General features: G+C 34.9%; 1 protein-coding gene across 5 annotated transcripts in view; it reads right to left on the bottom strand.

Annotated features, from left to right (window-relative positions):
• The window catches only part of IPO11 (importin 11), a 112,204-nt gene that overhangs the window by 70,359 nt on the left and 17,458 nt on the right, over positions 1-24,387 (bottom strand). For all 5 annotated transcript variants that reach the window (XM_033009091.2, XM_042804740.1, XM_042804741.1 and 2 more), the window contains 12 exons: positions 24,061-24,204; positions 20,914-21,014; positions 15,320-15,392; positions 12,844-13,047; positions 8,330-8,462; positions 7,334-7,392; positions 6,501-6,549; positions 4,697-4,767; positions 3,136-3,328; positions 1,524-1,676; positions 1,225-1,268; positions 294-384 (listed from right to left, as the gene is read on the bottom strand). In XM_033009091.2, the coding sequence (XP_032864982.1) occupies positions 294-384; positions 1,225-1,268; positions 1,524-1,676; positions 3,136-3,328; positions 4,697-4,767; positions 6,501-6,549; positions 7,334-7,392; positions 8,330-8,462; positions 12,844-13,047; positions 15,320-15,392; positions 20,914-21,014; positions 24,061-24,198 (1,309 nt within the window). In that variant the 5' untranslated portion in view covers positions 24,199-24,204. The remainder of the gene's footprint in view (positions 1-293; positions 385-1,224; positions 1,269-1,523; positions 1,677-3,135; positions 3,329-4,696; positions 4,768-6,500; positions 6,550-7,333; positions 7,393-8,329; positions 8,463-12,843; positions 13,048-15,319; positions 15,393-20,913; positions 21,015-24,060; positions 24,205-24,387) is intronic.

Here is a 24,387-nt window from a genome sequence, read left to right as displayed (position 1 = left end):
AAGAAAGCCTGAAACCTCATGAAAGTAGAAACACCCCAATATTTGTCTGTCATCTAAAATAGCTATGATGAGACGTGAAGAACCCTTAGGATTTCCTCTTCATAGAAAAACAATGCATTTTCCTTATGGTAGGTTTAGAAATTATTCTAAAATATTAGCATGTCTTCTCAAAAATGCAGAGTGAATGTGCTATATAAAATTAAGTATCACAAGGTAAAATTGTTTAACAGTTGACAAAATCAGATGTAAAGAATTCTACATTTTACAGTTCCTTTCTTTTTTAAAGAACTTACCTTGTATACTCTGAAGCATTTCTAAAAGCACGGGGGTAAGAGTCTGATTATATTCATGAAAAATATCAATAAAAAGAACTTCTGTGCATGGCTGAAAAATTAAAAGATCTGTCTTAGAATCTATCAAAATAAAGGCAATTAAAATACATTTTATACTAAAATGTTTAAGTGCTGAATACCTCTCACCAGAAGTCGTAATTTAAAATGCAGCATACTTTAGCAAAATTAGTATCATATGAAGTACCACTGTTCCTACTATACAGTGTGCTTAACTCTAACAAGAGTTTGATGGTTGTATCTGTATCAGCCAGATTTGTAGTAGAACAATGGATCTGTGGAGTGAAACAACTGGCGGTGAGGAGCCTGTGACCACTGTAGGTATGTCACTGTTTCTTCTTGCACTAGCTCTAGTTGAGTCATCTGGACTGAATACCCACTTGCACTTGGAACACATTAGATGCACAGGGTTCGTTTTTTTATTTTTAAAATTAAAGTAATCCCCAAAAACTCTGAGATGTCTCTGTAAAGCAAACCACAGCAGTGACAATTGGGAGATTCACTACAACAGCATACTTTTGGATGTGAACAAAAACACTAATACAGATGCATCTGAAACTTTCTTCGTTCATCACATCTGCTAACAAAGTCGTAAGTGATAATATCAGTTACCAGTTTAAAGAGACAACTTCTACCGGGTTTAATCACCCTCAGATACTACACAATACAAATGCTGAAGCAATCTCCTTTTCCCTCCCTCCTAAAATATGGAGTGCACACTTACCAGCATATTTCATCATGTTTGAAAACTGATAAAGGAACCAATTTATATTCTAATGAAATTTCTTTAACGAAGGATTGTTTTGGAAAGCACAAGCTTATCTTTCTACCAAAAGACCATCAATGAATGGTTTTATTGAAAATTAATACTTACTCTGAGACTGTACTTCCAAGAATCTCCTCCTGTCTCTTCTACTGCTATTATTTCACAAAAGAAAAAAATATTATTTCAACTGTGGTTCAAATAAAGTTTAGTATTCAGATATGTGGGTATCAGACAACTAAGAAATCCCTTCTTATGAAAACAGTATCTAGACAGAGTATTTGTTCATGCAACAGGACTGCAGAAAACAAAACACCCAATATTGCAGTAAGCAATTTGTAGAGGCAATGCAGATACGAAACTCTTACACCAATATCCAAATAAACTTCAATCAACTAGACATTTCTTACTGAAGCCTTCTGGGTCCTCTTCCCACATGGCTAATTCTTCCCGTGTAAGCAGGAAATAGTGAGTGACTAATCTCCTACATATTTCCATTAGTGCTGGATATGTGAAAAATGCTGTCTTTATCTTATGTGCTTCAAGAGTTTCAAGACTGCTATCTGAAATAAAACATAGAAAATTCCAAATTATAATTAAGTGGATTGATGATCAAGCAGTAGTCTAGTAAAGTTAGAAAGAAATCAATAGATAAGAAATTCTTATTCTCAGATAAATAAATTTAAAAAAACACCCACACTGTCATGGCAGACTTCTGTAACAGACTAACTTGCTTAAGAGTCCACCTAAAAGTAAATGAATTTGGAAGTTTCAAGTGAGTTCTCTAACAGCACAATTAGCCAGAAGGGTTGTTTGGGCTTCATGAAGTATTTATAATGCTTTTCAGCTACTATGTAGATGAAAATAAAAACTGTGTACCTGTTGCTCTTGGTATTGAGTTTTTTTTATTTTTCATGACTGAATTTAGAAACACCTAAAACTCAAAGACAGTTTCACTTACACCAATTCAGAAAGTTTATCCAAATACAATCTTAGAAGTAACTTGAGTTTTTAGGAGTTAATATTGGTTAAAGAAAGCAGCAATAAAGCCAAATACTGTATGCTATACACTATAAATGTATAAAAACTATATGTCAATCAAATTAGGAAAAAATAAATTTTCTATTCTGATTTTTTTTAATCACTCAGTTCTCAAAAAGTCAATTGTGAGATCTTTTATCAGAATGTGCTATATTCTTCTTGTCTCAAGCGACCACTTCTCTACTTCAAAACACATCTGTGAACTTCTGCAAGTAGAATTTTCTGTTAATAAATCAGTGTATTTAGGACATTCTAATGTATTACAAAATTATGGAGTGAAACTGAAATTTATAAATATTTTTAAGAATTTTAAATGCTGGGTTAGTGTATATCTGACACATACCAGTATGTTCATGAAACTTTTTTTTCCCCAAAAAATTTAGAAATATCATGCAAATTGTTATATAGTCACTGCTAAATGTCAAACTATTGTGGAAGGTTTTTTTTTTTTCATACAATTTTATTTTTCATTATCCACACAGAGAGCAGTGTATTAAGTTTCATAATGAAACACAATCCTACAAAGCAGAAAGCAGAATGTATAAACTGCATTATATTCAACTGCATGTCAAATTCACTATGTTTCTGTATTTCAGAGTACTGTTATTAGTTAATTACAGCAAACACCCTGTTTTGTCAAACATTTCTCAAGGGAAATATGCATCAAATCATTTGATGAAACTAAACCAAATTCCATACCTCAATACTTCTTAAAATTTGTCCAAAGGAAACTAAAACAATCAGCAAAATATATTCACACTCCTTTTGTATTTAAGATTACTTTAGCAAGTCAATGTCTAGATATAGTAATACTTTAACCATCAAAAAAAAGAATTGCGAATGTAGAGACAGAAGTAGGCATTACTAACTATTAAAACATTAAGTGCTTCAAAAGAATGTCTTAGAGGAGTTTTACTGTTGGGAACAACTAGCAAAATGTTTCTCAAGATATAAAAAAATGTTTTTAGTAAATAGCAGTACCTTCAATATTTTTTGATGGCCTGTACGCATAATTTTTTACAATCATCTTAATGAGATTCATGCACTGTACAATAAAACGCTCAAATACAATTCCTTCACCAGCCTCCGTGAAAACGTAGCTTACAGCAAACTCCAGTGACCTCTGAATCAAAGTGGTGAATGAAAAAGGATGTTGATCCAGGAAGTCCAAAAGCTAAAAATTAAGGAATTAGAAGAGTAAGAAAAATAAATCAAAACACTTTTTGTGCAAGTCTTACTAAATGTTTTCATAAACTAGTTACCAAAAACAAGCGCTAATTTATATAAAATTATAGAAAAGAAAACTGAACACAGACAGGAAGTTAGGAAGAGAATGGTTAATTAGGCATTATTTTACCATGAAATTCTTGATTCATGTTCAAAATTATCTTTTTTTTTTTTTTTAAAGCTTAAGGAACTATACCCATTTTCAATTAGACCAGCTTGATAGCAACACAGTATAAGACACATCAGCCACACTTAAAACACTGAACATTTTAGCAGATAATTTATCCCTATGAGAATTATTGTAAGTAAAAGAGGCATGAGGGAAATAAAATATTATTCTTTTCTCTCCCTCTCCACTGCACTACAAGCATTTGCTTCTTCAGCTTAGCTTTTCCAACTCGTGGTCTAGAACGCCCTGGTCAATTCCTTTAATCTCCTCTACTACTACAAAAATGCTTAGGCCTAAATTCTTGCATCTGAATTCCTACAGGTGGTAGATTATCTGTTAATAAAGTGTGTTTTCTCTTCATTAAGAAATATACGTATATGCCTCACATACTCTGCCTGTTAGTTCAAAGAAAGTATTATAACAAGGACTAAAAATGTTGGGTCTGAGCACCTTCAGTTAAATTCTGGTGAAGCCTACAGGTGCCTAGCACTTTAGATAATTAGGCTGAATGTTTAAGATCCATCATCTCAGAGTAGAATCTGAAAACAATGGGAATTCTGTAGGTTTGATCTTTTAAAAACAGAGCAAGTGGCAAAGCTAAAATTACCTTCTGATAATATATGCAATTAATGTTTGCACAGAATTAGCTGGTTACTCCAAATGTTTTATGTAATACAAAAGTCAGAGGTAAGATTTTTTTTGCTGATTTTCTTTCAATAAACTAGAAGTGATCAGTTATGCAACAGAACAGGGCCTTAGAAACATCAATCTAACTACTTATAAAAAACAGGACGAAAAGTTCATCTCTTTTCTATTGATCAATGCCCATACCAATGTTTTAGCAAAACTTCCAGAATTCTTTTTCAAGCAAAATCCTAGCTAAATAGTTTAGTTAAGGAATGCATTTCATTTTGTTTGAGCTAAGGAAACGTGTTCTTCACTCCTGCAACTTATGTCAGCATGAGTAAACAGACCTTTTTCTTAAAAAAAAAATTCAAAAATATATTTTATAACAAAGTTTTAAGTTGCAGTACCTTCAGTTTCTTTAAAAGATCTGAAATGGCTTTGAGGCACATGCATATCTGAAGGGGGACTGCTCCTCCATAACAGTAAACTATTCAGTAACTGAATGGAAAATTTACTTACCACTTTAGTGAACAGAATTATAGTCCTCTCTAGACGATCTCTGCAGACATTTTCTGCTCTTATACTTCTACCTGGTAAATTAGATATTTAACAACTATGATTTTTTTCAGAGTTTCCTTTTCTTTCTGGATAGCTAAGTTTTAAAAAATTAAATTGGAGAACAACTTATTTTATTTGTAGTTCAGCAATTATGACAGCCATAAAAAAGTTCTATGGCAGAATAAACTCAGTCAAATTCAAGGTAATGAGTACCTGGGGAAAAAAAAAAAAATCTTTAACCATTTCTCTCAGCTGCAATGAAATTCACTGTAACCAATCAGAATAAAACAACTGGGGCACTACAGACAACTCAGTGATAAAAGACAATCAAAATAATGAAAGCAAATGCCGGCATAGGCAAGAAAAAAGCATTGAAAAGATGAAAATGTCCTTTTATTAAAACTATGGTATATCATTACTAAATAATACTATGCACTTTTCTAGAAACTCTACCTTAAAAAAATAATTGATTACGGACACAGGAAAACATTCTGAATTAAAAAAAAAAAAAAAAAGAAAGAGAAAAAAACACAGATAAAGCTTTCAAAGACAGTGAAAAACAAAAAAAAAGTCATAATGAAGGCATACAGGCAATAACCATGATATAATAAATGTAAACACTAATCTTGTAAGGTAGTCATGCCTGCTTTTGCAGATTAATTTATTGATTAGGAAAGTGGAAATGGAAGGTGTAGCTCAGTTCTTATCTTTGGACATTTAAACTCCACAGTCTTCATGTTCTAGGGGACTACGATAACCACTAAGACTCAGGATGGGATAGTCTTCAATCCAGTCTATTAAAGCTAGGCAAATAAATCCACAAAAATGAAAAAGGGGCCAGAAGGAGCATGACTATAGTACAGTAGAAGGGGCAAACAGTTGCATGTAAAGAAGCCTGCATTTTAGAAGACCAAAAAAGGTATTTTATTCTGGCATTTAACACAGTGGCAGTTTCCATGTCTTCTAGAAACAAGGCTCAGAGCCCAGATCAGCCTCTCTTACCTAAGTACAGGCTCCTGAGCCAAGTACCTTCATCTATATAAAAAAAAAAAAAAATTCTCTCTACTCTGTTTAGATATCTAGTCTTAGAAAAAATGCTATTGAATCCTAAAAAGAATGACCTAAGAGGCTTCAGATGAAGAAAGGCTTGCACCAGGTCTGCTAAAAGTGTACAGCCAAGAAGAGAAGTGAGTTCAGATGCAATACTGCCTGTCATATCCTTTTTGCTTGCTTTAGGTAACTTCCCTGTAAAAACAGTAGCACCTGAAAATTATGCTTATATTTCTGTTGACTGTGTTAACCTGTGGTTGCCAGTCTTGGATTACTACTCCTCCCAGTTACAAAGTACATACAGCTCAGTGTCGTCTTCATTTCCCATATGCCAGGTACCAAAATACATGGTAAACTCCAGGAAAAAGAAAAAACAATAGAAGTCCCCCAACTAAGAACTGAAGATGATCTGGGTTTTAGTAGCATCTACGTATTTTAATATGGATACTTTGTCAAACCGTGGATTACAATTTTTTTTTCCATTGGCATTGTCATGCCAAGTATAATTTTTGTGGTATTTTAGTCTGTTGATGTAAAAGGACACTTATTGAAGTCTTTTCTGACAGTTTCAGCAGCATTTAAAGTAACAGATTTGCACTTATAAAAAAATACCTTGCACCTAGATGATTATTGATGATGCACTAAACTGTATTATGTTTTCATCCAGCTTCTAATATTTAACCACCAATCCAAGAAAAAACATCCAGATACTTACTACACTCCAGAAACTGCTTTAGCCGTTCAAACACTGCATGCAGAAAACCCTGACAAAAATATAAAAGTGTGTGTTAAAGATGAAGCTTATTTTGCACTGCATTACAAGAAGAAAGTTGAGTCACCAAGCTGAAGTCAATTCAGACATCACCTTACCTCTTTGAACTAACTGATTATCTTGGACGATTTCCTCATGAAACAAAAAATGAAATAGCTAGCAGACTGCATAGATGATCCAAACCTACCTTATTACTACCACACAAACAGCACAGCATCTCTAATAGAGGGAGGTACACATATAGACATATGCTTTATAATCAATCTGCTTATCCAGTTCTTCTCTGTTCTCATCTGCCTAGTTTAGGATGTAGGTATCCAATTCCTCCAGCAAAGCAGGCAGAGTTTGGCATTAAGGAAGATGCTTGGGTTTCTTGTTTCTTTTTCCCATAGATGGGCTGCATACCTCAAGCTTTCACCTCAGACAAATATGTCATCACATTCAACACTAAATGAAAACTTCCTCTTCAAATAATGGTGGACAGTACACAAGACATCTTTCAGTAGGCAACATAGGTGTCACTATCATGTGACATGTAATTGGAAGGGTTACCTTTTTTTAAGCATCATGCCATTAAGTTTCACAATGTTTAAGATCTAGCTAGGATGTAAGAGTTCTTAACTGATGGGAGGACAACTCTGAGAGCGTGTTGCTTTATCTTCCTTTACACAATACATGTGTGCCTTTCAACAATTTTTAAATATAGCTATAACAACATAGGAAATCAACACCAAAGATTTCTAATCTAGAACTAGAATCAGATATATGTCACTTACCATCACCTCTGCACTCCAATGAGGTTCTACAAAGCCATGGACTGTTAGCTTATGAAGCACTAGGGAAAAAAAAAGAAGTTATTTGTGTAGATATTTCTCAGCCCTTGTTCAGATTTCAGAACACAATTACAGTTGTTATGCTTGTCTACTAACTCTCCATGTTAAAAAATAAATTTAATTTGGGGTTTTTGGATGCTTCAACCATACCTCACATGAACCTACTCTTACTAAAATTACTTTAAGTACATTCTGTGTAAAATAATAGAGAATTGCAAAAATTACTAAATCAAGAAGAATTTTGCAAGAGCTGTAAGTATTCAACCTCTGAAAGGTTCTGCGTTAGAAGGGCCAAGTACAGTCAAATGGGGCGCATAAGCCATTTTATGAATTTTCTCAGGTTTATCACTGCCAGTAACCCAGAGAAGCTGCATGCTGCACGTTCTGAAACAATTCAAGACAGTTATCATCTACATTGCAAGCACTGCACTCAAACACCTCAATTCTTCAAAGTAGCAAAGTGCAACAAGGGTATGTATTCATCCCACTGATAAGTACTTCAGCATCAACCTGAAATCTAAACTGATAGCTAAAGCTACCTCTTCACTGAGCACAAAGTGAACTTGACACAACAAAATTAATAGCTCAGCTTCCTCAGTGAAGTGCCTAAGATAGACAGATGCAAGCCTAAATTACAACACACAAGGAGTCCTGTTATGACCTCCACTTTCCCACCTCCTAGACTTTGACTTCTTATAACATGCATATCAGAATGGTACATACTGAGAAATTGCATACTGAGTACTCTCTCCCCCTTCTGTATGAGCAACCCTCCTTCTGCCTTGCTAAAAGTACAGGTAAAATAAAACAAAATTCCTGGTTTCCCCAATGGGCATGGCTTTGTTAGAGAATGCTAACTCTTTACCAAAGGATTCTTACTCACTCACGGAGAAGAAGCCTATTTGATTCCTTATATTTAATATCATTCTATATTATTACCTTTCAGTGACAACAAGGTTCTCTCTAGTGAATTTGTAGCTGCAGCTTCATCCCCTGTACAAACTTGCTGTAGGAACGTATCAGTATGATGATTCCACAAGGAACACACAAAGCTATAAATACCCGATGCAAGCTGCAAAAGGAAGAAAGACCAACAACATATTTGATTTCATGGACTTGGCTATAGCATAGCAGCTTCCTAAATTTTAAAGGCCAGTTTAGATTTAAATCTTTTAATCTATCTCCTTGTATATCACAGGCCACACTGTTTGACTTCCTAACTTGTTGTACTGACTTGTACTGATCTAGAGTTGTTTTCCACAAAAATATTTTGTCTTAATTTGATGTTACAGTTGACTCACTTGTTTCCCTTACTGCTTGGTCTATGACTCTACCACTTTAAACATAACTATTAACTTTCTTATCTGATTTTCATGAAATACAGCCACAGGTCTATAACACAGTATGAGGCTTCAAAAAACTATCAGCTCTCCTCATCGCTTGCTCTCCCACAAGACTTAAAAGTGTTTGTCTTACATAATAGTTAATATCTGAATCAGCTTGCTCTGGGACACAGTTAGCAGTTAAATCTCTAATACAAATCATATTGAACAAAGCCTACACTGAAACTAACTTTATTTTGTTGACAGCTGCAAACCCTGAATTTTTGCCTGAAATGATTTCAAACGTAGAATGACAAATAGTTTTTAATCAGGTAGCACTGAACAAATCTCAAACTTAATTCATGTTACAGTTTCCAAACGGTGCTTACCTGATAAAGATATCTTAAGTATAAACAGAAGACAAAGAATTTCTCATTCAGTTACAGTAGCACTTGACAGCTTCATAGTGAAGGAAGAAACTGCACTTAGTCTGATACGTTACATCAATGAAATCAAAAGCACATATGACCTGTTTACTTGGTTCCCTTGACTGAGTAAATGTAAGACAGTAGAAACTCTTGCTAATTCCATGTGTTCATGGAGTTGCAAAAGCATATCACTGTATAATTATCAATAGCTTCAACCTACTTGTGTTTTGGGGATTGATTTTGGGTATTGGGGGGAATGTCTCTCAAACAGAATACACTAATACTAACCATAATAGCAGAGCAGTAACAACTCAAACCCACACAAAACAATTCAAAGCAGCAATAAAGTCCTAACAGTAGAATATACTCTGGATAAACCCATTTGTTTATCATCTGATCAATGTACCTGAATACTAAAAAATTTAAAACAATAATTGCTTTATTAAAAATTGGGGGGACAGAACCAAAAATACACACAGTATCCATTAGGAGGACTCACTACATTTTTTTATATTTTAAATCATTCAACTAGCAATTATAATTTGTATTACTGCATGACCAAAAGACCTAGTCATGGGGCTAGGATGCCTGAAATTCCTCTAGTCAGAAAAACAGGCAAAGCATGCTGGTGGTAGTAAAAAGATATCCAAGTTAAAGAATAAATGTGAAATTTCTTCATAAATGAAAACTGTTCATGATGAATAGTATCAGTAAAAGCAAAGATGGCAGACCCGTTCAATATTGGATTTCATAGGCTGCCAATGATCGTGAGGATTTTTATTCAAGATTCCTATTTATGACCATATTTCTAAGATTTAGCCATCTCCAAGGCAGCAGTCAGAACAATCATAAAACGCCTCACTGAAGTTCAGAGAGACTGAGTGGTATGTATTCAATTGCAGAGAAGATACTCAAAATCATCTTATAATTTATGGCAAGGCTGTAAAGAAAAGTGCTTCTAGTTAAAGACAAGTTGTGCAGAAGTTCAGTTTTGGAAAAAAAAAGTTGTTCCGACAACCCATAAAAATGTAACAGCATTCATTCAAAACCAGGTCCAAGAAGCAACAGGAAGTCTCAAAAGCTTAAAGTCAAATGAATTAGGGAAGAAAAAAATCACAAACATTTTTGCTGACTTGCAATAAATTCGTATCACTCCTCCAATATGTGCTATACGGTTATGTGCCATTACAAAAAAATAAATCCAAATACTACAGGTTTTAGTCTCTTTTTATTAGATACAAATATTCACTGGCTTTACTTCCAAATGCCACCACCCTCATTAAACAGACGAAGTCTAGAAAAACAGGCGCTAAAGAAAATAAATGTTTATAAGCATATTACCAATATTATATAACCAAATATCACACTTTTTAATTTGTACTAAAGCAGATGATTCTACCTTGAAGATCACTAATGTAGTTATAACTGTATGATTCACCAGAAAGATGAAGTTATAAATAAGCTGCATTTACAAGTTAGTGTATCATAATCTGTATGTCATATAACATTTTTCTATTTAAACCTCAGGTAACAGAGTTCAATAAGGATGCCGTGTCTGTAAGCACGACCTTGTAATCTTCAAGTACCATATTACACGAAAAATTTATCAATTGTTTCCAAAGATGCACCAAAAAAAAAAATTGAAATGGCAACTACTTATCTGAAAGTATCAAGAAAGTTTGCAATCTGTTACTTAAGCTTTTAGAACTTTCAGCTTCAAATAGTTCCATTCTATAAGAAAGGTTTTTTGACTGTCCATGAGAAGTCACATGCCACCCAAGAGATGTGAATCCCCTTTACCAGGAGACAAAAGAATCAGACTTCAGTCATCCAATTTTGTCATTATTAAAAAAAATGAATCCTTAGAAATGTAAACCCTACAGTGCCAGATACTCAGCAAGTTTTCTTTTCCCACCTAAAGTTCAAAAACCTGTGAGCATATACAGCGTTCCCAACACAGTGAAACTGAACGCACTGAAAATTTTAATTCATGTCACATCAGATGGCATAGGAACTTTTCATACTGAACATACCCACAAAATGTTCATACAGAACATTTAAGTATAAAAAGCCTGCTTAATGAACATGCTTATTAAAATTAAATTTCAATTATATTTTTGAAAAGAACTACCTTACAAATTTGAAAAAAACTGTTATAAGCTTTTTCTTCACAAGTTTGAAGTTGTGTCACTCTACCAAAAAAAAAGAATATACAAAGAAAATACCATGATGGAAACATAGCATTCCATCAGGAAAAAGGTTCATACAATCTTAATGAGTTTCTTGGAAACACAAAAGTGACTGAAAGAAACTGAGCTCTTTTTGAGCCTCATAGGATGGCAGAAATACATCAAAGGCACTCTTGGACATGACTTTAACAACCACCACTTGGCCTTATGACCTATAAATTCCTTTCTGTCCCTCTGTTGAGATGGTATGAGTTTGGCTATGTTATGAAGGTAGGGCTTTGGGATTGGGTTTTGATTTTTTTTTTTTTGCTATATCCTTGAGCGTTAATGGCATTTTCAACTGCATAACCAGGCTGTATAAGCCATACCGTGATTTAGAAGATCTCTAGAAAATAAGTCATTACCCTGCTCACTCCCTGTTGCTTTGGAATTAATATATATGAATATACCAAAACTTATATTGTTAAGTTACCCAGATCATGTATAAGGGCCTAGTAAATTTCAAAATATGAACAGAAGTTTCCTATACAAAGATTATATTCACCCATATCTATACATGGAGATGAAACAGATAAATCTATACAGAGAGATAAAACACTGTTCCACCACGCACACATCTCTTCGCAACATATCTTTATTTCAATCCTGTCCTATTATAAGAACCAGCCTTCAGTTCCTCAGACTCCTGACGATTAAAACTTCACCGTAATGATTATACACCCAGACATTTTTTCCGTATAGATAAATAGGTAAGCCTTCAGAAACAGTCTTCATTATTTGCACTATAATCTTTTCTTTAAAATGGAGGAATAACATAAAATTTTGAAAATTCAAATGTAACATGTTCGGAAAAGATGATTAACTCACTAAATTCAGTTAACTGCACTACATCATTGCCTAAGACCTAATGGGATTGGAGATGCAACAGTGTACAGATAAAGGTGAATTTGTGTTCTCATCATTGGATTCTTACAATCAAGAATGTAAACTGCATGAGACAAGATTTGGCATTTGCATCCACATCTTACCTTTTAATTAACCTGGAGAAAGAAGCTGATCTGGAAAAACCCCAAATGCATTCCCACTGACGAAAAAAAGCAAAAAATACTGCGGTATGGAAGCCTAAAATTTAGTATTTTTTGAAGACTATATTGAATTATGAATACACAGCACATTTCCAAAACCACTGCAAATTCATATATAATAAGATTTGCTGCATGGCATGATAATATAATGCTGATATGCAGAAATTGTTCCATAGATGAAGCTCTGCTTAACACAAGTTATGATAACACTCAAGCTATATGCAAAATTAACAAACATCTCAAACATTTTACCTAGAAACTGACTTCCAGTTATTTCATATTGTACATAATACCCACCAAAGTAAGAGCACTTCTTTTTCAAAGGTGTATATTAAAGTCAACATACTTGCCATAATGCACTGCCAGCTAACCCCAGGAAGTGGCAATATATGGTTTGCATGTTCTACGATATTGCATCACGTTACTTACATCACAGAAAAGTTTCCTATCTGCAGCAAGCCGTTTGGATGCCAGGGTCTTTGTAACATGGTAAAAGGTAAGTAGTGCTCTGTGTTGCCGAAGATCATCCTGGACCTTCACAGATTCTACAAGAGTGGGTATAAGTTCTGGCCATTGCCTTGGGCAGTCCACCCTGGCAACTTTAGCAATAAGTACAGAGATCTGAGTCGCTATCTGTAAAAAAGTAAAACAACACACAGATCAAAAGTCAAAGGTCATTTAGGAAATGTACAGTGCAGAAATTAACAGGCAAATAAAACCTGAATCAAAAAAAAAAAACCCTAGTATGGATTGCTAGATTTTTGTGTGTTTTTTAATCAAAGTTTTAAGTTCTCTGAATGAAAATAAATGTGGAGGAAAGAGTCTTCTCTTTTATGTTTATAGTAAATACTTACACAAAATGCTAAGCTGGCTACCTTGTTTAAATTTTATATAAATACCGCTAAGTTTGTTCTAGAAATTACATAAATGAAGAAACAGACATTTGGGAACCATTTTTTACTTTGTGATCTTTCCTATTGCTTTCTACAAACAAACATAGACATCTAACCACATTTAACCTTATTTCTGCTATATCCAAGTTTTAGCTTTTAAACTGAGACACTCCCTCTCCCCAGGCACACAAGCCCATAAGCAACAGTCCCATTCCAGTGGCTGAAACTGAGACTCTCACTCATTCCAGATCCTCACACCACAGGCCAGGGGCACCTATACCACCCCCACCATGTGATTTTGGTGGCTGGCACCAAATCCTGCTCACGCCAGTCTTGCCAGTACCTAGCACCTAGTCCTTGCAGCATGCACACTCAGTGAACAGAGTGAGATTACACAGAAAGGCAGTGAAGGGATTCAATCAGAAGACAGGACAGACAGTAGTAATTAGGTGCAGAGTTTGTTCTGACGTGGGTACTAACCAGCCATGGTTTGCACCTAACTGGCTCTTTTTATACCTTCTTTCTGTCTGCTCCCCACTTTGTTGCTCCATAATTCCCTTCTCCTAAACATTCCGTAATAAATTTTGTATAGTTTCCCATAAATCTCAAATATCTCCAAACTTGCTATTCTTGTTTCTCTATTCTTATCCTTTTCACACTGAAAATGTCCTTGACCGGATCAATGAAGCAGATGCTCTCACCTTCAACATACCCTTACAACTACCACCACCCTTCCAGGTTAAGGAAGAAGTCACATTTTTATGCTATCAAAAGGAATTCAAGCAGTTTACAGGCATAAGTAGGAATAGTCATGTCCCACTTTACTCCTTCCTTAGCTGTTTCATCTTAAGTCTGACCACCACACAAAACTTCCTGCAATATTCATTCCTACCCACTTGCTTAGGGAAGAGAATTGCATCAGAAAACTGACGTCAACATTTGCAAAAAAGTCTTATTTTTTGATCAAGTGATGTCGATTGGCAGGAGGGAGCAAATAAACTCTTCTCCATATGTGACACAAGAAGCAAATCCTCTCCAATGGTGTCAAGATTACTTCTCCCTAGAGGACTGGCTTTTTAAGTGAGGGAAAAAAAATCAGCTGTCATACATTTCAAGGAGTATTTTGCTCCCCTGTTCCCCCATATGGTAAGTATCTTCAGAGGGCATGGAAATTATGCTCCCAACATATGGTATGTTCTGTTTTTCTTCTACCCCTCTCCTGGAAGTCAGACTGTATCACCACATCTCAATACTATGTCTAATTCTTATGGGTTTGTTTTTTTTTTTTTCTTTTTATACATACAGGGGTCAATTTTTCTACCTTCAGTGATGCAGAAAGCACAAGCAGATTGCAACTGTGTTATGAAGTATCTGCAACTGGAAAAGAGCACTCAGCAGGAACACAAGACATCAAAACTAAGGCATATCAATCAGACTGGGGACTCAATGAAAGCTGCCTCTAAAATTAAACCTCAAGATATGTACAATACAGATTGGGGAACAAGGGAGAAAGAAGGGGAGACAGACTCTGTAAACATACTTACATATAAACATTATCAAAATGATTGTTTGGGCAATCATTTAGGAGCAGGCTGATGGTATAAAAACAAAAAAAAAACTCCTCCACATTTCAAAAGACTAAATCCTAAAAATATCATAAAGACACACAGATAAATACATAAAGCTGCTTGTCTTTAAAATGTCGGTTAAGAAGGTTCCAATCTCAAACTGCAACTATAGTCTCAGAACTGCAGAACTGTTCATCAGCAGTGGAATTTATAACTATAAAATACACCACACTGTTGTCTTAGCAGACAAACTTATTAAATACTAATGGAGGTATCTATTATATAGAGAGAAAAATCTCAACATAGAAGATAGGTCTGAAAGGCAACACGTAAACTGAAACTTGCCAACTTTGTTATTATTATTAAACACTTTGTAATGAAAGAAACCAAATTATGTACCCATACAAGCATTTCCTAGGAGAGTAATAATCATTCGCCACTAACCTGATTCACTGGTTCATTGAAGTTGGTGATAAGTCCAGCACGCAAGGTAGTTTTTTCATCTTCAGAAAGAGCACTGTCACGATATATTTATTAGAATATTATTTAATTTTCAATTAAGAGAACTATTAATTCCTATTTAGAATTACTTTCTCAGTATTACTGAACACAGAAGATAAATGATCATTTCCATTTGTGCTTCTGTGTTTGACTAGATGAAGATTAATTTTATACACCATTTTCTTGAAACTAATGTATTTCAGTCTGATAATTTATCAAGAGAACATCCCTTGTTTTTCCACTACCTCAAAGATATTTAAATAAGAGAGCGAACAGTAAGACAGACAAATATTTATGAGGCCTTTTAATCTCAGGTTTTGATGTGACCTTTGTAAACACAAATGGCAAAAGAGAAAGTTCAGAGTAAGGCACCTAAGTATTACAAAAATAAGGGAAAACTGTACAAACTATCAACTGATTGTTATTAGACAGTCATTATACTGTTCTTACTGTGGGGACTGATGACTTGAGCATGACTTTGCCCATGTATACTATGGAAAATGACAAAAAGATGCCCAGTACAAAGCAAGCATGGTATCAGATGACAGCTCTTTTTGCAAAACCAGTAATATTTTTGTACTACAAATCCTTTTCAACAAGCTAGTCATATAGCTACACTTGAAAATATGGATCCTTTGAAAATTATACCTTTGAGTGAAAAATATTTTGATATAGTCTTCAAAAATGCAGAGAAAGCTAGTAAGAAAGATAAATTCTAAGTCCTAAAGATTTATTTTCATTCAAGTGCATCTTTACACTTCCTGTTAAGTGACCTCTATCAGTTTAAGACCACAAGTTACAGTATCATACATCACTCCTGTATTACTTCAGACTTTACATGACCCATGTAATTTTAAGTTCCAGGCAGGAAACAAACTGTTTTTAAAAATGATTTGTTGGTATTTATAGATTACATAGTCAAGAAAAAAAAAATCCACTTCCATTTACTAATAGCACGTAGAAGGCTGTTTCTTATACATACAAAGACTTAAATTATCATATAAAGTTGTTTAGGTGAAAGTGTTTCACCAAATATTGCAATGATTTAGAAGCACATCTCAAGTCTAGGGGCTGGAAATTAAGAAGATTAAATGCACCAGCACAACCACTTCCTGTTGTCTGACCTCAGGCACAGACATTAACCCAGTAGTCTTATACAGTGGTCTTTAAAATGCCTAAAGCTCCCTGAAACACATCTTTTACACTGATCTAGACAAACACTAAATATTAATCTCAAAACAATAAAAAGCAGAGGTAGGATTTACCCTAATAACAAACATTTGCAACAATATTCTAGTTTTCACTTCCCCACCTCCTGCCCCGTATATAATCCAAGTACTCACTGCTTCTTAAATCAAAGACTTATCATTCTAAGTATAGTACACAAGGGAAATAATTTACTGTTTCACTGGTGACTCAGAACTGCACACTAAGTTTTATTTTCAAAGGTAATTTCTAGCACTCAGGAACCACATTTACATGACAATTTATCAAGACAGGCTTTAAGACATGTTTCCATAAAATTAAATTATGCCTAAAAACATTTTAGGTAAAGTTTACAAAGATTTCTGCAACAGTAAAACCTGCAGGGAACTATTTCAGTTACTAATCTAAAGCCACTAGATAACATTTAAGGGAAATAAGTTTGTGCTCCTTTTTATTTTTTTATACAAAAATGCAGTATATCGTTTCCACACATACAGGCATACTCTAAGTGATTTCTAAAACTTGAAAGCTATTATAATACAATTAAGAAATATAATCCCAATTAAATGTAGCTTGTACAGTAACTCACTTTCAGGGATAACAAAGCACCTAAAACCTGGTTTGTAAAGTAAAAAATCATTCTACTATATTATTTCGTTTACCTTGTTTCTGTGCTCATGATGCTCCTTGCCTTAATTACTTTCACATTTATATTAATCATATCATATGCATATTCCAAGAGCAGCAAGCATTCAATTCGTTACTTACTATAAATAAAAAATGCTGTAATTCAGCTTTTGCCATTGCAAAACAAAACAAAGGAAAATGGACTTAAGAGGAGGAACGCCTCAAATACAGAAGCTTATGATAAGCAAAGTTGTCAAAGACTAATGAAAAAAAAAAAAAAATATCTGAGAAATCAATGCAGACTTAAGTGGTGTACTGCATTACATGACAGGAATTGGAGAATCTCTAGCTGTTCACCAGAGGATTTGCCACGTAGGTGGCCCGGCAGTGACATCTGCTGGAGAGGGGACAGAGGGTACCCTGACACTGGCTAACTCCCGGCAGCAGACACGGCCACCGGCAGCAGCACATTTATTCTCCTTTCATACGTTTCAAGAAAGGCCCATAACACCATGCAGAAGTCATAGGCAGGCTGAAAGTTAGGAGGAATGTGTATCATTGAACAAGTTTTCCCTTCAACACTGAATCATACCAAATGAAAAATTAAAACAAGCCCTTCTAGAAATTAACTTCTAGGTATTTACATTGTAGTCTTTCACAGTTTGCAGTTGAGAAGTTTCTGATCTTCTTCTGTGTTCAGGGTATGGGGAAACGCATCCAAATATTTTTAAAAAGTTATTTTTGAGCTCTTATAGCAAGTCTATTATTTTGTAAATCAGAAATCCAAATCCAAAGCACTATAGTTAGTCAAACAAATAAAAACTTGGGTTTGAGAAGTATTTTTAAAGTTGCCAACATGGTAATCAAATCAGAGAACAAAGTCCACAAAAAAACCCCACGGATTTAACAGTAATTACCTGTAAAAATCAAAATCATGCTCAAGAAAAGGAACTCCTAATAACACTCAAATTCAAGAAAAGTCATTTCTGAAGTAAATAAACACACATACAAAATCATAAATGGAGACCACCTTTTGAGGAGACTGACAACAAGTTTCAAAAGATAGGCCAAATTGTGCCTGAAGAGATTCTATGACAATGCCAGGCTCTTCTCCACTGCAATTTGGAAAGCTGCCTGAGAAAGCAGGAGAGAAAAAGGTCCAAGGCCTATATCTAAAATAAAATCACTCTCACTGGAAAACTCTGCTCTAAGTCCAAGACAGGTGGATAATAAGTAGCCTGAAGAGGACAAACAGCATCAGTGAACATTTGCAAAGAGCAAAATAATTCAGAGGGATCACTTTCTTACAAAAAAAAAGTTGTATGTACTGACTGTTCTGTTGCTATGTATATTAGCATAATGAAACACTCAACTACTGTACTTGTCCAAAGAGTTCACAATATCCTGCTTTGCAGTAGTAGCAGCTAAGAAACCATGAATCCACAGCAAAAGGGTAAAGCTAGTCCTGCTTGATTCAGCTGAAAATAACTTCATCACACTTGTACAAAAGGGGCATTTAACTTACTGGGAAAGTTCTTGGAGCCTGAAAGTTCCCCACAAGTACATAAATATTCAAGACAAATAGTTCTAAAAGAAACTGTTTAGCTCTGATTTGCTATGGAATTAAGGCTATATGAATATATTATCTGTCTGCAAGAACCGTCCTCCAATTCTCATAATTCTTCAAACCACCTGTCAAATTTCAACCACATTTGGCAAAGAGCAGAAATGTCAATGGTATAATGTTTTCCATTAGATTTTGTGAAAATCTACAGCTGAGTAAAGAAGAGAGACCTGAGTTAGCATCCCACTGAAAAACACAGGTATAAAAATCAATCTTTTCCTTCAAGAGCCACTAGAAACCAGTCACCTCCAAATCCAACATCTGCTCTACCAAACAGGCTGAGTAGATCAGAACAAGCTTTGAGGTACTACCATGGATGGACAGGGGACAGCAGCTGATGTGAGAGACAAGAGGAAAGAAGAGAATTTTGCAAAGACAACAAAAATGCAGTCTATACAATAAGATCTTCAAATCTCATGCTATACAAAATATGATTCGTTCACAAAACAATCATCTGAAAAATTACACCCTAAAAGCAGCATTTCTCAAAATGCTCTTCAACATATTCTGCTAAGAGAAAAGTGATCTGGGCGAGTGCAAAATACAAGATGTCACATATGAGAAATTTAGAAAGAAAAATAGAAATGGAGAAACAATTGGACATAGAGTGGAAATTTGATACATATTTACCCCATGGAATCTTTAACAGCATCTGGTAATTTTAAAAATGTATTTCATACTTTAAATTTGCAACAGAAAAAAAAGAAATGGGGAAAAACTGCAGTTGTACTGTAAATTTAATATAGATCTTTAGTAAGAGCCAATCACATTAAATTTGTAACAGGAAAAGTACATAGAATGACTGTTGTTCAATTTTTACCTCAGTTCAAAGAGTAAAATCGTAGTCATTACTTCTGCAGGAAATGAACCCTGTACTTTTCACCAAAAGTGCTACTAATATCTAAAACTATTAACAAATTGAAACAATACATGTTAACTGCTTCAAATAATGCTTGCTAAGTACCAGTAATAAGAAGCATTACCTCATCACTTAACCAGAAATGTCAAATATATATGGCATCTTCCTTGCAAAAGACATATAGAATCTGAGCACTTGCAGATGTTCTGCAATTGTATACTAATCCACATATACCAACACTTGTGTTTTACATAGTAATGAAGGAGTCTACACTATTTAAATTGTCCTACAGATACAGAATTTCATGACTTTTCCCCTCTTTCAGTAGATTTTTGTAAAAGCAAAACCATGTAAGGCAAAACACATTAAACTATCTCAAAAAAGAACACAACAAAAATCATGCCATAACTAGCTTCAACTAAAAAAAAATACTTAAAACATCCATAAATACTGGACCTTGAAACCCAATTTACACTCTACATAACCCGACAGTGATGTCCCACCTAGTTATATTACTAGCATTTAAGTGACAGATTTCCAGGTCTTTCTTAGTTCCTGAAAATAATGAGGGAAAATGGAAACTGTTTTTGAAATTATACCTGCTTTTTAAAAGAAAAAGAAAAAACCTCACACAGAACACTAAGTGTATATTTCTGAAGGTAATACAAATTATAATGTCACTGTTTGTAACTTTGAAGTAAATGATGCAGTGCTCAAGACTACTGGTTAGATTTTTAGCTTCTCTGGACAACTTTTTGTCATGTATTATCAGAACCCACATACCAGAGCAACAAAAACTGAAGACCATAACTTGCTATCATGATAGCTACTGCCCCTCTCGTATACACATTCAAAATTAATTATGAACCAGCTTAAATGAAATGTTTCCCTGACAATCTCTCCAAGAGACTTCCTACCTTTCTTGTCTGCCACTATCAGAAAGTTCAGGTGTTAACGTTGTAATACTTATGGCATCACTTCAAAACCTGGTATCTACGAAACAGCCTAACTTTGTTTTCAAAAGTAAAACATGAGCAGAGTTACAAGTAGTAATATGAAAAGAGAATGTTTCATTAGTGAGTCCTAATGTTGAAACATTTTACCAGTTACACCATGAATTCTAAAGTAATTTCTATCAGCCAAGGAATCTGCTGTTTTCCACTTTGGGAAATGTAACAAAGTCTAGTGTAGAAAGTTAAGTGGAAGAAAATCAGAACTTACTGTGGGGCAACCCGTCTCCAGTAGCGATCAATTCCATTTTTAAAGTACAGAACAGCTAACCATCTTACATTCACATCCAGAGTATGATTTGTAAAGATATTCTGTTTAAAAAAAGATTTAGTTAAAAACCACTCAACACATCAGAGACAGGACAGAAACTGTATCAACACATGCACTGTCATAGGTATAAATATATCTCTGTACATAAAGGTGTAAATAAACAAAATGCATTAGTCAGCATTTGACAGACCAGTGAAACAATGTGGTAAACATTAATTTTTAAAGTTTGAAAATATGTTTATCACTAGCCCTAACATATTAAAACACCAACATATAGGGCAAATGTATTTTTAATTCTCTCAAACTTGCCTATGCTTATTCTAGGAAATTAGTTTCTACTACTGAAAAAGCTATATATCTATACACATACATATATCTGTATCTACCTATATACACTTCTGTGTACCTATAGGTATATACAGACAAACACAAAAGGATTATTTTATACAGTAATATTGTAAAATTAACCAACCAGGAAAAGCTAAAATAAAGGCAAACTATTCAATCTTAATACACAAACTACTCTGAACAGCAGCTCTCCTCCTTTTTTCCACTGCATCAGACGGATCCTCTGAGGGGGTGAGACATTGCTCTGTCCTTTTGGGAGCAAACAGGTGTGAGCTCAGTGGTCTAATACAGTGCACTCTTTCTAGAGTACACCACTTGTATCAATTGTTTTTACAAGCCCACTAAGAAGAAACAAGAAAAATGCAGGGACTCAGGTCAAGAATATCTGCTACTTTTGGGTGCCATGTCTGAAGAACTATAAACAAACCCTTCAGATAACTCAGCACTATAGAAAATGGGCACCTCAAGCATTTTCACTATGAATTCGGAACTTAACCTTCCCTCAAACTCTAATTCTATAATAGCAACAGCTTCCTAGATACAATGGCAAACACGAAAAAACCCTCACAAACTCCAACCACTAGAAAGCAAGCAGACTTACATGCCAACAAAGGTGACACTCCAAAACTTTAAACCTTTAGAAAAACATCAAAAAGGTTGTAGCCCACTGATAAACTCCACACTACAGGAAAAGGATCTGTATGTAATACATCTTCCTTTCCCAAAGCTCATTTAGGAAGAGGGATTGAATCTCTGAAAGACTTGACCATTCCCAAAGGCAACTTAAGCATTTTACAATACAAATAGGAAACTTCAAACTCTGCTTTAGACTCATATCCTTAAAAAGTGTTACAAAACAAATGAAACACAGAAAAAGAAAACTACTTGTTCTGAAACTCCGAGTCTTCAAATTACCATTCCCCTCCTTGCTAAAATACTTATCAGAAGCAAAGCTTTCTCAGATCAAAATACCATAAAACTAGACTTCACGTGGTTAAGAAATGCAAAAAAGGCCAAGGTATCTACACAAGAACAAATTAAACCTCTCTATATATTTTGTATCTATATGTGAACTTTCTAAAACAAAGAATTTCATATAGCACATTAACGCTGTCATAGAAATAATAGGAATTAAGCTAAACAATATAGAAACTGATACAACTAGTAAAGGACAGAGGTTCTTTTCAAAAACAGCCACTCTCTCTCTTTTCAGCTCTGTTCTTCAAAAAGAGAGGGATGGAACACCTTCAAAAGAAGCACAGAAACTAATGTTAGTAACTCCACTAGGTACTAAAAATTGTAGGTTCAAAGATGCATGTTTCATGGTTCCTTACAATTTTCTCTATCCTGATCATCCCAGAGGAAAATGTACATGACCGTAAGTAAATATATTATTTCTCACATCCCACAGAGATTGTCTTACCAACTCGCCATTTACAATGACCTGCTTCCCCCCCACTCTTTTATGCTCCACCAAGAAGGTGCCAACTATCTTCTCTCCCAGGCAGCCTCCCTGTCATTATCAAGTTAAACAAAGTAGAGGTTCTCCACTTTTATTTAGTTTAAAAGATTACTGTTTATATTTACACTTGAAGAAAGGCTGATATGTCCCCAAACAGGGCTATTTAACCACATTAACAGAAGTAACAGCATATGATCCTTTTAAACCCTGCATTTTTAGCCCTTATATTTAAAACTAACTCACATCAAATTCAGTTACATCTGTGAGTGCTCAACTTGTCTACAACCTGAGCTATAGGCTCTCGCAGCAAACATCCAGAAAATAAAGAATGCCCAGTCAGTGGCAATTTCTGCTGGCTTTTATCTAGATCATTTACTACCACAGAAACACTATGGCAAAAGTAGTGGGTAAAACCCAATTTGACAGCTCTAAAGTTAGATTTTCCTTTACTCCTTTCCCTAAATCACCTGACTTGCCTTCAACTTTCAAAAAAAAACTAGAGGGTCTATAGAGAACAGAACATGTTACTCCACAACTCTGAATCATTCATCCTATGCACTGGAAACAGGTAATTGTAGGAAAATAAGTTTATATGTGTTTAAGAGACATACACAGGGGAATCAGAGAATAACAACACTGTTAACTTCCAAGTGTCTTCTCTGAGACAGCTGGGTCTCCTTTAACTACATCTTCATCACCTTGCTCCTTATTAACGCATCTATTTCATCATATGGTTGTAGTACCTTTAGAAGTATTCACCTTTCCCATTTCTGGAATCCTACTACCAGCCCAGTCAGCTAATCTCCCCAGCAGTCTCTCTCCACTGAGAAGGAAAGCTGGGTATCAAACTTACTGCAAGGAAAAGCATGAGGGAACTTCTAGGAGCAGTTATAATGAATCACCTCCACAGTGAAGAAAAGGTGGTTACTGCCTTGGTATATACAAGTGTCCCTGCCTCATGGGGTAGTAAAGGTAATCCCTTGGACAAGGGTCCTCTTGGCCTCCTACTACCTACAATTCACAACAAGCCAACAGCAGGTTTAGCATTAGAGCCCACCCCATCATGCCACTAGAAGTTGGATTTCCTCCTTCTCTTGAATGCCTGTGAAAAGAGCCTGCTTTGAGGCATAGTAATGGCAATGCCTAGCACAGCATAACGGTACTAATAGCTGGACCATGATGACTTAAGGCTTCTCTCAGTCAGAGGTCATGATTCAACATTATTCTAGACAGCCACATCCAAACTACCCAAAGTTTATTTATAGCACTTATCTTACCAGTAAGACAGAATAGAATCCTGGCTGTGTCTCCCACTGCTTCAGTTGCTCCTCAGCTGGCTTCAACACTGCAGTATCTTGACTAGTAGCTTGGGTCAAGACTTGCAAAACAATACTACTAGCACTGTTGAGATCCATGAGAATCTGAGAAAAATTAAAAAGCAGAAGAACATTTAAGAAAAAAAAGACAGCAAATATAGACAGGTATTTTCCCTTTGTATTATATAAACACCCACGCTAATTTTTCATTAGACTGCACTGTGTAAGACAGCATTACACCCACTCACAGGCAGTGTCAAGGTATACCAATTAAACGATTTTGCTTTC

This window comes from Tyto alba, unplaced genomic scaffold (assembly GCF_018691265.1).
Source record: "Tyto alba isolate M040663 unplaced genomic scaffold, T.alba_DEE_v4.0 Super-Scaffold_42, whole genome shotgun sequence".
NCBI lineage: Eukaryota > Metazoa > Chordata > Aves > Strigiformes > Tytonidae > Tyto > Tyto alba.
The sequence above is the reverse complement of the archived record's forward strand: the minus strand, read 5'-3'. Positions and strand labels throughout refer to the sequence as shown.